At 38.7% G+C, this 16,694-nt stretch overlaps 1 protein-coding gene across 1 annotated transcript in view; it reads left to right on the forward strand.

The window, feature by feature from the left end:
• Positions 1-16,694, forward strand: part of TRAPPC9 (trafficking protein particle complex subunit 9) — a 500,739-nt gene that overhangs the window by 148,690 nt on the left and 335,355 nt on the right. The window contains exon 18 of the mRNA XM_013128134.3: positions 8,650-8,792. Coding sequence (XP_012983588.3) covers positions 8,650-8,792 — 143 coding nt within the window. The remainder of the gene's footprint in view (positions 1-8,649; positions 8,793-16,694) is intronic.

Below are 16,694 nucleotides of genomic sequence, written 5' to 3' on the forward strand. Positions count from 1 at the left end.
TGTAAGGAGCAGCTTTCAGTGAAGAAATACATTCAGTGATGCTTCGTTACGGCAACCACCATCTTACATTGCCATTGCTGGGGGAACCAGGCTGAGCTGCTGGTCTCCACACAGAGAAATTTCACATTTGAAGGGTGTTTATGTGTGTGTGTGATTTGTTCTTCAGTATCTACCCTTGCATTTACTCTCCTTTTGTGCTTCAGAATCAGGGCATGATTTCAGAATAAGAGAGGTTTACTGAGGAACACATGTGATGACTTTCTCTCCCGTTCCTTCAAGTCCCCCAGGAACAGCAAGCAGGGCTGCCTAATTTCCTAGCACATGTTTCTCAAAGAGGTTCTGCAGTTTAGTTTCTGCAGTAGACACAAAACTCTCAATGGGATTCATCCACATAAAAGTTACTTGAGTCTAAACTAAACCTCTCATCTGTATCTCAGCCAAGAATGGGATTCTGTGGTAGCTGTGGTCAGTAGTGCTAGGTTGATGGAGATAAAACCTTTGAGGCAGTTAAGAACATGAATGTTCTGATGCAATAGTACTGCCCTGGAGACTTGGATGCAATTTGCCTTTAAGTAATGAAAGTAGAATTCTGTGATTAATATAGTATTATATTTCCTGAATATTTTCAGAGGGGAATTGAACTCTAGAAGAGAATTCTGTCCAGAGGAGTAATGCTGTGTATTCCTATCCTTTCCCTGCCTTTTGGAAGTAACAGCTTGTGGTCTAGCTAAACGCTCAGAATAACTTAAGAATGTGTGGCTACAGTAGCCAGTGAAAAAATGCAGTTTAATGTGAGATGAATACTCTTTAGTAAAAAATTACTGCATATTGTATTTTATCTGTCAGTCTGTCTGTGTGCGTGCTAGAATGACCTTTGATTCACCCTATTTGTTAATGCAGAACGACTATAGCAGCTTGCCTGTAAACTTTATATTATTCTGCTCACATCCCTGCTCTCATTATAAACATGGCTATTTTTAGCTAGCACAGATTCAGAATATGCCTGGCAAGCTTAAGGGGGATTTATTGAGCTCCTGTGTGTATTCACTAGAGATTCCTAGTTGAAGCTTACTGATTTAGGACTGGGGAGGGGTAAAATGTGCTGTTTAATCCCCGGCATATGCCTGCAGGAGCTATATTTAGCTTCAGCTACTTGTCATTGCCATTGTGCTATTTTTACAAAGGGATGCAGCAGTTTCATTGTTCAGGGACTTAACGAGACATTAATGTGGATGGATGAGCTAGATCAACATTGGTGTACTGCAAGAATTGCTACAGAAAGTCAGTGTGTGCAGAAGGTGTGCTTGAGCAAAACTGTTAGAGCACAGCAGGCACCTTGTTTGATAGACTGTAAATTCATCTGATTAACACACATGCTAAAAATTAGATGTAATTTTGTTTTAGACTAACAAAGCAGTTTAACAGGAATAGCAATATAGGCTTTGTTTGTATTTGTACATAGAAAGGTCTGACTCACTGCAGTGGCACAATTTATTTCATTGCTTAATCAGTTATTAAGAATTTTGTCATAGCTTTTGTGGTCGCCACGTATCCTTTTAATAGAATACAGAGGAGAAAAATTAGTATGGAGAATGCTTGCTGCAGTTCAGTCCTAGAGGATGATTACATATGCGCTACAACCTGATTACATATGCATATCCATTTTATAATGCATGTATCAGGGCTCTTGCCATCACTTACTATACTATTTGGTGCTTTAAGGAATGATATCTACTGGGAGAGTCCTCTTTTACTATTTGGGGAAAAACAGGAATTTTGCCTTGATTGATTAAGTATTCCAGTTGATTTAGATTCGCTTTATGATCTGCATTCAGAGAAATCAGTGGGTACTTCCTGTCCTTTCTTGGCTGTTTAATGTCTGCTTAAAAGTACAGGATATATTTTTGAGCTAAATAAGAAAGAGTTGTGTCACTTCTAAAAATACATAAAACCTAAAGTATGTTTTGTGCATCAGAAAATCAGATTAGCAGTAAGTGAAAAGACTAATGTTCTTCAGTGAGAAAGAACAAGGAGTAGACCTTTTTTTGGAAGTTTGCATGGTATCTTCTTCTGCATCTTCTCAGTGTGAATGGAGATGAGCATGTAGGACTGGCCTGAGGCAGTGAGGAGCAGAAGAGGGCTTGAATGAATGCATGCTTTGGAGCCATGGTCTGCAGCCTGAAGCATCATGGAGGCCACGTGGGGCTGTGAATGTGCAACAGCCCTGAGGAATCACAGGATTCCAGGTTGGAAGGGACTTAAGGATCATCAGGTCCAAACTTTCTAGGCAGAACATGACCTAGACTAGATATTCCAGCACCCTGTCCTGCCAAATCTTAAGTGTCCAACACTGGGGAGTCCACCACTTCCCTGGGGAGATTATTCCAATGGCTCATTGTTCCCATTGGGAAAAATTTTCCTCTTGTGTCCAATCAGAATCTCCACGGGAATAATTTATGTCCATTACCCCAAGCCTTTTCTATGTGACTCCTTGTAAAAAAGGGAATCTCCATCCACTTTGTAGCCACACTTTAAATACTGGAGCACGGTGAGAGGGTCTCCCCTGAGCCTTCTTTTCTCTAGGCTGAACAAGCCCAGCTCTCAGCCTTTTCTCATGTGGCTTCCCAGTCCTTAGATCATCTTTGTGGCCCTTCTCTGGACCCTTTCCAGCCTCATGTTCCAGCAGCAGCGAGAAAGCTATGGAAGCGCAGAGGCTTGGTGATGCCACTAGCTCTGCATCACTGCAGCTGTGGGACACTGTCTGTGCCAGCAACATTGACACTCCAAGCATGCTTTTTGGCTGGCTATCTCTTTGCTATTTCTACTAACATTTATTGCCAGGGTTACCTGCTGCTGTTGTAAAGAGTGTGGTTGATGTGAGAAACTCACTTTCTTGTTGTTACTGCCAGATAATTTGTTACAGCCAGGCGGCTGAAATTCCTGATCTGTGATTTACTCACCTAATCCTCAAAGCTCTTAAAAGAATTTAAGTATGGCACCCAATAGAAGAAACAGAGAAATTAATTTTGTAGAGATTCTCTTGTGTCGTTTGCAAGATGGAACTGATGAAACAATACATTTTTATTTCTCTTTATTACTGATGAATATCCATTATTGCCCATCAGAGTTGAATATGGGAGTGAAATGGTCAGAGAAGGAGAGGAAAGAGGGAGAGAGGGAGAGACAGTCTATCAAAATTGGGTTTTATATTCTGTTTAAGGAAAAAAATACACCTAAAGAAACCAGAAAACACAAGGCATCCAATGGGAAAAGGGCCTAAAAGTCAGAAAGAATGGCTAAACACTCATGAATGGATGTAGCATGTCCTGCTTATGTTAATTTGCATGAGCAGCAGATCAGGAGCATGATGAAATTTGGGAAGAAAATGTGTTTGCTCATGGGCAAATAATTTTTACTTCTGTTTTTCTAAAGGAGGGCATATTTGATGATTCCACACCGAGAATAAATTCTTCTTTCAAATTTCAAGTCTTATTTCCATGATATATGATGCTCATTAGTAAGAATTGTTTTCTATAAGCAGTTCAGGAACTAAAATGGGAAGATCATATTCTGAATTTATATATTTTTAGTTTAGGTCTTCAAGGTCTTTTTTTTTTCTTTCTTTAAAGGTTGCATCTTAATGGGGAGCTTGCAATGGTACATTCTGGTATTTCTTTACAGTTATTGCAGTCAGGATCTGCAGAGTCTCAGGAGCAAACTGCCTGTAGCTAAGTACTGGCATTTCATCGTGTACTAAATGTTGAGATCTACTCAGTGTCATTTTTACTATACTAAAGGAATTTAGAAAAGACTGAAAATGCAGCTTGTGAGCTTTTCTTACAAAGTATGGTTTGTTAATTTAATTATGGACAATACTGATAATAAATGTCTCAAAAATTAATGTTCCAGTTTGGAAAAATATTTGAGGATAAGATCTTGCTTTGGTATCTGAAACACAAAACGCATATGCAGTGGTGTGGTACCATGAGTAGAAATGTTATAAACCAGAATCTTCTGGTTCTTCCCGTAGAAGATATGCACAGGGATAAAATCAGAGCTACTGCTAGTAAAATTGTTCAGGAAGAAAAAAACAAAGAATAAATAAATACATTGACTAAGCAAAATAGACAAGGGACCAGTTAAACCCAGGAGCTTATGACCTGGACTTTGTCTACCTTGGTATTTACAAAATAAAAAATTTAGATGCATTAGTGTTACTTAAATTATTTTCTAATTTTGCTTTGAATTCCAGCATGGAAGTGTATATGGGAAAGATTTCCATGAACAGGCTGGAGAGAATAATTGTTTGTTTGTTTTTTAAACTGGTACCTCATCTACACAGAAAATATGACTGAGGTCAAAATGCATGAGAGAAACCAAAATGGCAGTTTTTTAATGGTTTATCTGTAAAATATTTCTTGTCATAGGATCCCAGACTGATTTGTGTTGGAAGCGACCTTAAAGTTCATCCAGTTGTAACCCCCGTGCCATGGGCAGGGACACCTTCCACTAGAGCAGGTTGCTCCAAGCCCCTGTGTCCAACCTGACCTTGAACACTGCCAGGGATGGGGCAGCCACAGCTTCTCTGGGCACCCTGTGCCAGCGCCTCAGCACCCTCACAGGGAAGAGCTTCTGCCTAAGAGCTCATCTCAATCTCCCCTCTGGCAAGTTAAAGCCATTCCCCTTGTCCTGTCCCTACAGGCCCTTGTAAAAAGTCCCTCTCCAGATTACGTGTAGGCCCCTTTAGATACTGGAAGGTAGCCAGTATAGTAATACTAACATATGGTGCCATTGGTCAAGTGTCTTGTCATCTGGAACTTAAGCCAGAAACTCTTTCTTCACTAACAGAAGGAAGAACCAATGAAGTTGTAAAAAACGTATCAAGCCAAAGACATCATAAAACGTTGAACAATCAGATAAGGTTAAACAATTTATCCTTATTTTTACTACTGAGTTACCAGAATGCAATTCTGCTTAAAAACGAGACTCCCATCTGCCTTATCAAAAAGCATTCTGAATTCTAGATATGTTCAGCTTCTTTTCCTGGCTGCCTGGAGAGGCCTTCTTTTCCTGTCCCAAGAGACCAGTATACTCCATCCTTCCTTATCTTTTGTATGGATCATCCACAGGCAAAGTTCTGTTCGTGGTGACACCCTGTTGTTTCTGTTTATTAACACACTTTGGGGAAATCTAGTAATATCTATTGGTATTTCTAAAGATGAGTAGAATCTGCAGGTCAGTCTGTTATGAGAGTAGGTTTGACAAGGCCACTGGAGTATGTATACAGCATTAATTATATTGGGGACTGTAGCAGTTGGACCATTCTTCTGTGCAGGTGCTGCAGAAGTGAGTGGTAAATCGTTTTAAATTGGAGCTTTGTAAGTTTATGAAAGTAGGATTTTGTTTCTATCCTAGACATAGAAAATGAATCTTTCATACTGTATGTGGAATCCAAGGTGCATGTGCAGAGAGGGGTTTAAAGGAGATGGATTATTATTTGTTAACATTTTGTTCATATGATACTAATCCAAAACAATAGAACTTTCTCTGATCTCTTGACGTCTCCTGCTCCCCCCCCAGCTCCACGTACATTTACAGTCCTGATACAAAGCCTTGTCCTGGGTTCAGCAGTAGCAGTCATTTTTCTCCTTCCTAGTAAGCTGGTGCAGTGCTGTGGTTTTGAGTTTCAGCCTGGGAACAGCGCTGATAACACCAATGTTTTTAGTTACTGCTCAAATGTTTACTCTGACCAAGGACTTTGTGAGACTCATGCTCTGCAAGGAAGGAGAAGAAGCTGGGAGGAAGCAGAGACAGGACACCTGACCCAAACTAGCCAAAGAGGTATTCCATGCCACAGCATGTCATGCCTAGGATGTAAGCTGGGAGATATCCAGAAGGGCTAGTTCACTGCTGGGTTGGGCTAGGTATCGGTCGGTTGTATTCTCTTCCCTTGTTATTTCCCTTATCATTATTATTATTGGTGGTAGCACCAGTTACTGGACTGCTCTTATCTCAACCTGTGGGAGTTACATTCTTTTGATTCTTCTCCCCATCCCTCCGGGAGTGGGGGAAAGAAAGGAGGGGAGTAAGAGAATGACTGCGTGATTTATGGCTGGGCTTAAACCATGACAAGCCTGCCTGATGTTTTTTCTTTGTGCCTGTGTGTGTGTTTCTACGAACCTTGCAAATTAACATGGTCAGAGAAAGAATATAGGTTGGGATGTTCTGTGGTTCTCAGAGATATTAAAACTCTCTTGTCCTCTGTATTAAATATTCCCAGTTAAATCTTACATTTTGGGTGAGAAGAAATGTCCTCCTGTTGTCTAGATTACTAGAAGGCCATTAGGTTTTTATTTATCCTGTTCTTTTTTTCTATGGGACACGTGTAGGGTCATCAGCAGGTTTTCTTTGACAGATTCCTCACTTTGACAGGGATCAAGATTATGATGATGCCCTTAAACTGTCCTGCTCCTCAGTGGCACATAATGGTTGTATTTTTCAGTCTCTCTTTCTGGAGGCTTTTCGTTTGGTATAGGACGTTATGAAGGCTTTTGTATCTGGAATGCTAATGCTCTGTGACCTCTTAAACTAACATTTATTACGTGTTTACCTGTATTTATATGGGACGGGGCTTAATAAAGCGGCTTTGTGCCGTGGTCTTGTGTAGAACAAATCATGAATCCATACCACAGTAGCTTTCCCAAGCAGGATACTCTGTCTATTACAGCAGTAATACAGAACAAGCAGGTTGCCCAAGGAAGTTTTGAATGCTCCATCCCTTGCAGTGTTCAAGGCCAGGTTGAACAGAGTCTTGGGTGACATGGTTTAGTGTGAGGTGTCCCTTCACATGGTGGGGTTTTGGGACTGGATGATGTTAAGGTCCTTCCAACTGAAACCATTCTGTGATTCTATAGCTGGAGTTTTCACGATTTCCTGATTGAAATTGAAGTCCATTTTCACAACATGATGTGAGCAGTGCTAGATCCCTGCACTCATAGTCTGGGTCTCAGTTTTATTAAATGGTCCAGCTGCTTCATTAGAATGAAGTGTGTTTTGAATGGGTTTGCATTTTTTTATTATTGTATTTAATATTGATTAGCTCTCCTGACATGACATAAATTTCAGTTCATTAACTATGAATTAGGAATTGACATAAACTGAGTAGATGATATGTCCAGACTGCCCAGGGAAGTTTTTATTTCTATTGTAAGGTCACTCTCTTGAATTTTAATGAAAGAAAGTTAGGAATTTGAGTTAGCCCACTTTACTTAAAAGCAAATGGGATATAGGCAAAACTTTTAAGTGTGCACATGCAGTAAAATGTCCAGCTCTTGATTTTGGTATGCTTTAAATCATTGGATTATGGTTGTTTTAAGAAAATGATTGTATCCCTGTTTCTCTTCCTTCAGCAGGGCTAAGAAACAGGGTGGTATGAAACAGAAATGGGTTTTGTTGTAAGGTAGAAAATCCTTAGGTAGTTCCTTAAAAAGGAGTTTGGCATTGTTTCTAAATCTTTATTAGAAACAGCTCTCCTTCTAGACTTCAGCATAGTATAGCAAAGTTTGTGTTAGGGTAGAGGGCTGTCAGTAATCCATAGAGTCATAGAATTGTAGAAGGGTTTGGGTTGGAAGGGAACTTACAGGCCGTCTAATTCCAACCCCCTGCCATGGGCAGGGACACCTTCCACCCCATCCAACCTGGCCTTGAACACTGCCAGGTACTGGGGCAGCAACAGCTTCTCTGGTCACCCTGTGCCAGTGCTGCCATCTGTCCATGCTCTGAGATGTGGCAATAGCAGCTGCTTGGGTAGCAGAATAAAGGCTGAATAAATAAAATCCAGTGACACTTCACAAATTCTTGCCTTGCTTCTAGCAGATTCTGTTTCAGGAACATAATGAAAGAAGAGGTAGTGTAGAGTCTGGTTGAATCAAAGGTTTGTTCTGAGCTTGAACACTGATGATAACCTGGGGATTTGTATGCTGGGATGCTTTCCACGTGCTGTTTGTTAAGGAAGAAGACACAAAGCCCAAAATTTCATCACAGAAGTAAAGGCTTGGTACTACTGAGGGTAATGAGAGTGTAATACTAATCATCCTCATTTTCAATATTTGCTAACAAATCATGTTCTATGAAATGAGCATCGAAGATGAGCATATGTTTACAGTGACTTGTTGAGACACCAGATGCTAAAAGTTCTGCATAATCTTTATGTGTCCACACTCAAAAACTTTAAAGGTTTTCCATTTGATTATGAAGGTAATGGATTAGTGGTTATTTTTCAAGAATATGAAAGAGCATCTCATTTAATAAACCCTAATCTCTGGTAAGCAAAAATAAGCTCTTTGTTTTTTCTATGTTAAATGTGGTATGGAGAGGAATTATGTAAAGGGACATCCAGCTGGCTTTGTTCTGTACTCTTTAGTTTTTGAAAGGATTAGGAAAAAAAGCAACTGTTTACCTAAGATGCTTACCTAATTTGTTAGATTGCCTTTTTTTCTGGAGATAATAGACTGGATGGATTAGGAAAGCAAATTCTTGAGGGCCTGGAAACTTTGTTGGTAAATCACTTCTATGGTTTAATTTAATTGAACTTGCGAAATGCACAGTAGTGAAACATGGCTGATAAGTAATTTACTTTTATTTCTCTAGACACTGGAAGCTATTTTGAATTTTAAGTACTCTGGTGGACCAGGACATGTTGAAGGATATTACCGGACCCTTGCACTAGGCCTTCATGTGGAAGTGGAACCCTCTGTTTTCTTTACACGTGTTAGTACCCTTCCAGCAACAAGGTAAGCCTTGTTTTGCCTGTTGTATATTTGACTCCTTGTCTCTGTTATATTGGCTGTAACTTCAAGGTCATGTTGGAGATTTTCAATATCAACAGCAACATAGAGGTAAAGAATTATGTGAACAAACTTTAAAAACTCCTCATTTAGGATTTTGGCCTCCTTTAACTACAGAGTCTGATTAAAGCAATCCATCTGTATTGGACAGGTTCTGAAGTTCACACATTTTTTCATGATGGTTTATTTTACCAGGGACAGGATAGCTCCTGTTTATTGTCAAATTTCATGATTGCTTTCTGTATCTTTTGGCTGTTACAGTGTGTTGCGCATTACATTGGCTTGTGTTTTGTCTAACAGTCTTAACCAAAGTTCATGTGTAAATGATCATCTCTGAGTGTGAGGAATAGATTGTAAGCATTCTCTCCTGTGATGCCTGGTTTCTTTTGTAAGCCACAGGGTGGTTACACATATTCTACTGAGTTTCAAAAATCACGATAACATGTGTCGATGGTCAAATGCCATAATCATGAAAATCTGATTGCCTGAAATTCATCAGCCACAGAGTGCAATCAGTTCTAATGTTGTGTTGGGTTTTTTTTATAAAATTGTCTTTATTTGCTGCTTAATGCACAGTTTCTATTTTGTATGTTTTTATTAATTTTCTATTGCTTTATATACTGCTTAAGCAAAGCAGCTTTTGCAGAAATGAATTCTGTAAGTTAGTGATTTTACTGATCCTTAACAATTTTTTTGCTAATGTAAATTCACTTATGTTAGTAGTTAAATGCTCCACAATCTTTAAATATGTGGGATGTATTCAAACTCTGGCAGTTCCAGAGGTGGCCTTTCAATAGCTGTCATTCAAAGCATGAATAGACTGGCTTGGGATTGTTGGGAAGAAAGAAGATTGAGAATGGGCTTTGTTACAGTGCAAAAGTTCTGAGTTATAAATACTGAGGAAGAGGAAATACTCTTTTAGATGAAGAATGAAATTAGTGCCAGTGCCACCCAGCTATCAAGTAGCAGGATTATTGAAAAGAAAGACAATATGTATAGTGGGAGCAAGCATCTTTTGGTTTAAATTCTGGAATAATTTCACTGCAATTATGTGATACTACTACTAAAAATAATTGAGAGTCAACTGAATTGGTCCAAAGCATTTCTTCTGATCCTAGGATCTTTTTCATGACAGACTAGGCAGGAAGGAAATACACATCTAGGAGATATTGGGAACATATTTCATTTATAAAGGAAAGAAACGAGTCCCGAGTTGCATACCCCCGCAGAAATGTCAGAGGGTGGATGGACAGCAGCACAGCTTGTAAAACATGAAGTGTTTCTTTTCTTCCTGTGAATAAAAGTAGTAAAGCCTCAAGAAAATTCTGGGGCTTGATCTTTGAGAAACATGATAAAAAGTGGACAAGTTGGTGAAAGTCTAGAGCAAGAAGAGTGATGAAATGTACCTTATACTAATGTGCAAGTTTAAAGAAACTCTTGGTCTTGCTGAAGCAGAGGAGAAGACTGACAGGGGACTTTAATTTGTAATTACATAAAAAGTATTGCCAAGAGGCTGTGTATCTGTTTTTCACAGTAGCTAATACAGTAAATAATGACCTTTGCATATAATAATGGAATTTTAGGTTAGGCAAAGATAATGAAACACCAAAGTAGTTTTTGTACAAAATGATTAAAAATGAGACAAATAATATTTTGCTTTTAGGAGCAGATTGTGTCCAGCTCTTATAAAAGAGACCTAAAACTGTGTGGCTTTATTGATAAGCAAATTTGTCATGCATTTTGCTGCTTGAAAGTGCGGCATTATAGGCATCATTTTATTCTTTTAGGAACTGCTCTAGTAAAGTAAATCTAATGCTACTTGCAAAGTCAGAGCACAGTATCCGGAGCAGCTGTATGCAAAATCCCAGGAACCTTCAGAGTTTCATCTCTGCAGTGGCACATTTTCAGGCCTTTCAAGGTTTAATAAGCGATCTCCCTTTATTGACCTGGAAGCACCACAGCATTGCCTCTAAATAGCTTTCAAGAAGTTTCATTGTGCAAGTTAAACTACTGAGATGCATTTGTTATTTGTGTGCATAGTCCTTTCCTTTCAGCATCAAAAAAGTTCTTTGTGTTCTATCTGCTTTTAAATGGACTTCTCTTTGGTTCACTGCAATTCCTTTCCTGTAGTCACAGACTAGACTGGGTGTGAAGCTTGGGTTTTTTTGTGTGCTAGTTTTACCCAGCTGTGTTTTGTGTGAGAGAGCATTATCCTACCCCTGCCTTGTCAATCTGTTCCCAGGAATTCACTATGTGAGGAAACTATTTAATCCTGAAATGTTTAAAAATAGATTGAGGTGCTATAATTCAAAGGTAGGGTTTCTGTGTTGTTCAGCTGTGTACACTTTCACAAGTCTGGTAGCAGCAGAAGCTATATATAGTGGTTCCAATTCAGCCAAGTGCTTCAGCTCATATCATATGCATTCGCTTCATACTTTGCCTGTTCATCATACTGATCAGCATTTAAGTCAGTGGAAACTTTTTTTAAGTAATTTGCTGATTGGAGATGTAGTTAAAGATGTGACTGCTTTTAATTAGGGTGCCTAAAGCTTTGCTGAGTTGGGGGAAAATAGTGTGATATTGGAATTTCTTTCAGAAATCTTTCATTGAAGCCCCGTCAAAAGGCAGGTTTGGGTTTTTTGTTGTTATATTTGGTATATATTGTCTACTACGTCATGAATGTATTTAGATTTTAAGTGCTTATTATCTATTGCTGTTTTGTTCCATATTTTGAGCTTTAGGGATCAGGAGCACCATTCCTTTACTCTTGTGCTTCCCTGTGTTGATTCTCCATTAGAATCATTCATGTGTCATTCAATATTATGTTTTAGAATGAAAAATAGGTGGAATATCTTGTCTTCCAATCTGCTATGTGTAACTATTTATCATGAAATGAAACAAAGTTTGCTTTTCTGCCCATACCTGAGACTCAGTGACAACAAATTATAAGTCAGATTTTGTATTTTTACCTGGCCTGTTAAAATCTTGAATCTGATTTTCTTTTGATTTACAGCTGAGATTTCGTTGTTTAAATTCTGTCTGAGCTGTATTGGTTTAGTCATGGTAGGAAACTGTATCTTGTAATTCGCCTTTCTCAGCTGTTATTTCAGAATGAAAGATCTGTTTGCTTTCATTCTCTGGATTCAATTTTTCCCTCTTTTATTGTTTCGCAGTCTTTATTTTACATTGTACCTCAGCAAAAGTAGAAAACAAAAACTTAACAGCTGCTGGGCTTAAAAAGTCAAAGCAAAATAAAAAACTTTGAACACTGATTTTTCTCTTAGGCTTTTACTGTGAAATCCAGGAAAAACTTTACTGAAATAACTCCCCCCCCATCTCAAACAACTGGGGATTTTGGTTTGTTTTTTGTGTTTCTAAATATCCAACCAAACTTATACAATCATAGAATAGTTAGGATTGGAAAGGACCTCAAGATCATCTAGTTCCAACCCCCCTGCCATGGGCAGGAACACCTCACACTAAACCATATCACCCAAGGCTTCATCCAACCTGGCCTTGAACACTGCCAGGGATGGAGCATTCACTACCTCCCTAGTCAACCCATTCCAGTACCTCACCACCCTCACACCAAAGAATTTCTTCCTTAGATCCGATCTAAACCTCTGCTGTTTAAGGTTCAACCCGTTACCCCTTGTCCTATCACTACAGTCCCTAATGAATAGTCCCTCCTCAGCATCCCTGTAGGCCCCCTTCAGATCCTGGAAGGCTGCTCTGAGGTCTCCACGCAGCCTTTTCTTCTCCAGCCTGAACAGCCCCAACTTTCTCAGCCTGTCTTCATATGGGAGGTGCTCCAGTCTCCTGATTATCCTCGTGACCCTCCTCTGGACTTGTTATGTCTTTCCTCCATTCACAGATTTCTGCTTTATAGGGAGAGTTTTCATTAAGTGCATCTTCTGTATATCTTAGGATGTGGTTGTCCTGTTTAATCGGGCTAGTCTCTAGAGTCATCCATGGTTAGCTTGATGCAGCCCTTAAACATGCTGCAGGGCCTAATCCATTGCCTAATTCTGATTCAGTTATCAGCTCTTCTATTGAAAGAGTTGGTGTTCTGTCAGTAAACAGCCATAATTTCCTGCCAGGTTTTTCTCTGGATCTGTCAACCTATGTTCACTCAGCTCACTACATCTGAAAAGAGTGGCAGAACAGCTTTGTGCTGGGGAATTGCTAGCCTCTCACCATGTTCCCTGTAATCCTTGAATTCTGCTTATTTATGCTTCCAGGGAGAGGATTGTCCCATGATGCATAATCAACAATGCACAAGTTTGAAGCAATCCTGAAATACGGTATAAGCGATAATGAGTTAATGTTGTAAAGTTTTCCCAATTTGCCCCACAACTCACCGAAGTTTTAAAGGGCTTCAAGGATCTACTTGCTTAACCATTTATTTACCATAAGATGCAGATATAACTATGGAGTAAAATTATATTCCTTGTCTTCTGTAACTGGGTGAATCATAGAATCACAACATGGTTTGGGTTGGAAAGGATCTTAAGGTCATCCAGTTCCAACCCCCTGCCATGGGTAGGGACACGTTCCAATAGTCCAGGTTGCTCAAGGCCCTGTCCAGCCTGATCTTGAGCACTGGCAGGGTAGGGCATTCACCACTTCCTTGGGCAACCTATTCCAGTGCCTCACCACTCACACATTAAAGTATTTCTAAGGCATTATCTGCCAATTTTGTGGGCACTGAACATCCTTCATTATTGCCTTTATCAGAGAGCAGAAAACTTGAAAAAAAGCCAGAAAAAATACTGCTTCTCTCCCCATGTTTGGTAAGAATTCCCAAGTGAGGGAGCGCTCTGCACGCTGTGAAGTACCAGTCGGTCTCCTTGTGTCCTTTGCCATTATGCCATCAGTTCAAAAGTGTCTTAAATAAGAGTTAAAGTGTTCATCTACAAAGGTCAGAAAATCAAGGTCTTCCTTATTACAAAGATGGTGAAAGTGTCTGAATTTGTAGATGGAGTCAATCCACAATAACACAGGGAAGCTGCCTTCACTTGGACAAAGTTCAGAAGCCAGATGTTTAAGAGGATTCTTAACTGTAAATTGTACAAATTCTAGGTGGTGAGTGAGGTACATTTTATGAGACAGAGAAGTTTTCTTCCTGTCTTAAAACCACTGCACAGCTGATGAGGCATCAGCTGCGCATCTCTGTTGGCAAGTGCAGAGGATTAGAGTCTGTTCTTGTAATTGAGTCAGAAAACAGACAAAATGAGCTGCAGCAGGTCTGCCACCGTTAAATTCAAAATGTCATTTCTGTGAGTTCAGGTTAATATTCCTTTGTACCATTTACGTAAATCATTTAATTGTCTGGTGTTGAATGTGTCAGTTTGTAATAAAGCCTGCAACGTGCTTCCTTAGTCTAAGACTTTTTATTGTTTTTTATTTAAAGCTAAAGTATTTAAGCCAGTTTTTTCCAACTTGGTTTCAGAAGAGTACATGGAGACTGCAAAAGAACAGTTTGACTATGTTGAGGGTTCTCAGGAGATCCTCATATTGGTGCAGAGAACTTCGGGTCTTAATTAAATCAGGCATAATTGTCAGAATTTCCATTCCAGTTTCCAGGGTTGCCCCCATTTTCACTATAATAAATTGCAGCAAAGCTTTTTCAGCGGTCAGGATCAGGGAAGAAAACCTGATAATTATAAATAATACAAGAGAAAGAGTGTTTCTTTGCCTGTGCTTGAATAGGCATTTTTTGCTATAAAATAAAAAAGTTCTGTAGCATTTGCTGAAGCAGTTTCTTGTTTTTATGTAGCTGAATTTATAAATTAAATTGTCACATTTGCTACATGCAGAGTGAGAATCAACCTGCTGACAGGCAGCTGGCTAGCTCTCAGGATTTCAGTGTTCAGATGTCATAGAGCTTTGAATGGTGGAGAGAAACTCTTGTTTGGGTGCTTGAAGAGCAATCTGTTTAGTTTGGAGGAAAGCAGACATAAGATCTGTGTAAAATGAACGGATGGAGAAAATAATTAGTATTAAAATCACTGTTTTGTTAATGAAAAATAGTAATAAAAAACAGAATGGAAACTAGGGAAAGTCGACTGCAAATAAAGCTCTCATTTTGGTCAATGAGACTGATAAACTATTAGAGAAATCTGTTAAACAATGGATTTAATAACAATTTTTTAATGTTCTCTTTCTAGTATATATTCTTTATTGATACGCACACCATTGAGCTCAATATAGACTCTACCGAGCTGGAACCCATGACACACTGGGAGGTTACATCCAATAGTTAAATCATCTTGCTAACCTTAAACTCAGCTAATGGTATAAGGTTGAAGAGGGTTCATGGAAGAGCAGCAAAAAAGCAGCTTTAAAGATTAAGAAAATTGATTTTTGAGATCAAAATGTTAAATATGTATGGTTTGGCACATAAGGCGTGAGAACATAAATCTGCAAATATTTATAGATGTGCTGGGAACATTTGGCATAATTGAAAAGGTTTACAACTGGGAGAAGTCAGACGAGGACAGTTCTTGGAATATGTGAATAGACCTTTTAACAGTAAGATGGATAATCTGATTTAATCAGCCACAGCTACTCTCAAACCTTCATTTTCAGAGGATTTAATAAAAAATAAATGGAATTAAAGAAAACCTATTGAAAATAACAATAGCACCAACAAAAATGCTTTAGTTTGTCATTTTGCTATGTTGCTCTTTGTGTTTGTCAGTGAATTTTGGAGACTAGGGTTGTAACCTAGCACACCATGGCCAGTGCATCTTCACTTTCTGATGTCTCACTTGGAGTAGGGATACCTGTTACAGGAGAACAGAAAAGAAGCAAAGGAAAAGCATGGATGTGAAAACTCCATGATTTCAGTGGATGGGGAAACTGAGCTGAATCAGGATGCAGATAACTTTCGAAACTCCCCTGAGTGTTTCTTATTTAAACTGAGTTTAAAACTACTAGAAAGAGAACTGCAATAAGGTTATTCACTGAAGTGAGTTGTCATTACAGTGTTGCAGCTGCATCTGGTCTTTAATACTGTGTTAAATGTTACTGAAGAATACCTGCTGCCATATCAGAGTGTATAGAAACAGTAGTTGCAATAGCTCTGACAGAAATTTCTGTATCACAGTGTAATTGTCTTTTGCCTTAAGTTCCCTTAGCCCAAATTTTTTGACTATTTCTGGAATTCTGACATTGTAAGATTTTTCAAGCTACAGTATGATTCATCCTGTCACTAACTTGGTTGTTCTATATCCAGAATTCTGCAGTGGAGGAGAACAGAAATTAATTTATACAAAAAATCTTCAAGATGCTGTTGAATTAACAGAATTTTCAGTAAAAAAGATAGGGATTCTTATTTTTTTATTGTTTGAAATGAGCATTGACTTAAATTTGCATGTTATTGAGACCTTCACATTGTAAATCAATCAACTGAGAAAGTTTCTGTGTCATTTTAGTTTTTGCTTGGTGCAAAGATGCTTTTGTTATTTGTAAAAGAATATCTTACATATGGAATTTATGCTAGATTTTTTGAAAGCATCATGAACAAATAAGGAAGATTGAGGAAATGGAACATGTTTGCACACTGTGTTTTTTATGTTCTTCCATTTAGGCTCTGAAACTCTTTGTTTGACCCAGGCTTATTTCCTTCCCATTAGCAGTCAAAATGACAGATGTAAAGAAGTGTAAAAGCCTTTGAAGAACTTTTATTCTTTATCCTAGTGTCTATACACAGACCACTGCATCTTCATTTAATTTGGACTTTAACATAATGCAATCATTTGTATATCATGCCATTCGGACAAGACAGATATTGTCTTAGTTGTGTCTGCTGTATTTTTCTGGTTAATTTTATATTGTATTTCC

The sequence above is a fragment of the Melopsittacus undulatus genome, chromosome 1 (assembly GCF_012275295.1).
Source record: "Melopsittacus undulatus isolate bMelUnd1 chromosome 1, bMelUnd1.mat.Z, whole genome shotgun sequence".
In the NCBI taxonomy this organism is placed as follows: Eukaryota; Metazoa; Chordata; class Aves; order Psittaciformes; family Psittaculidae; genus Melopsittacus; species Melopsittacus undulatus.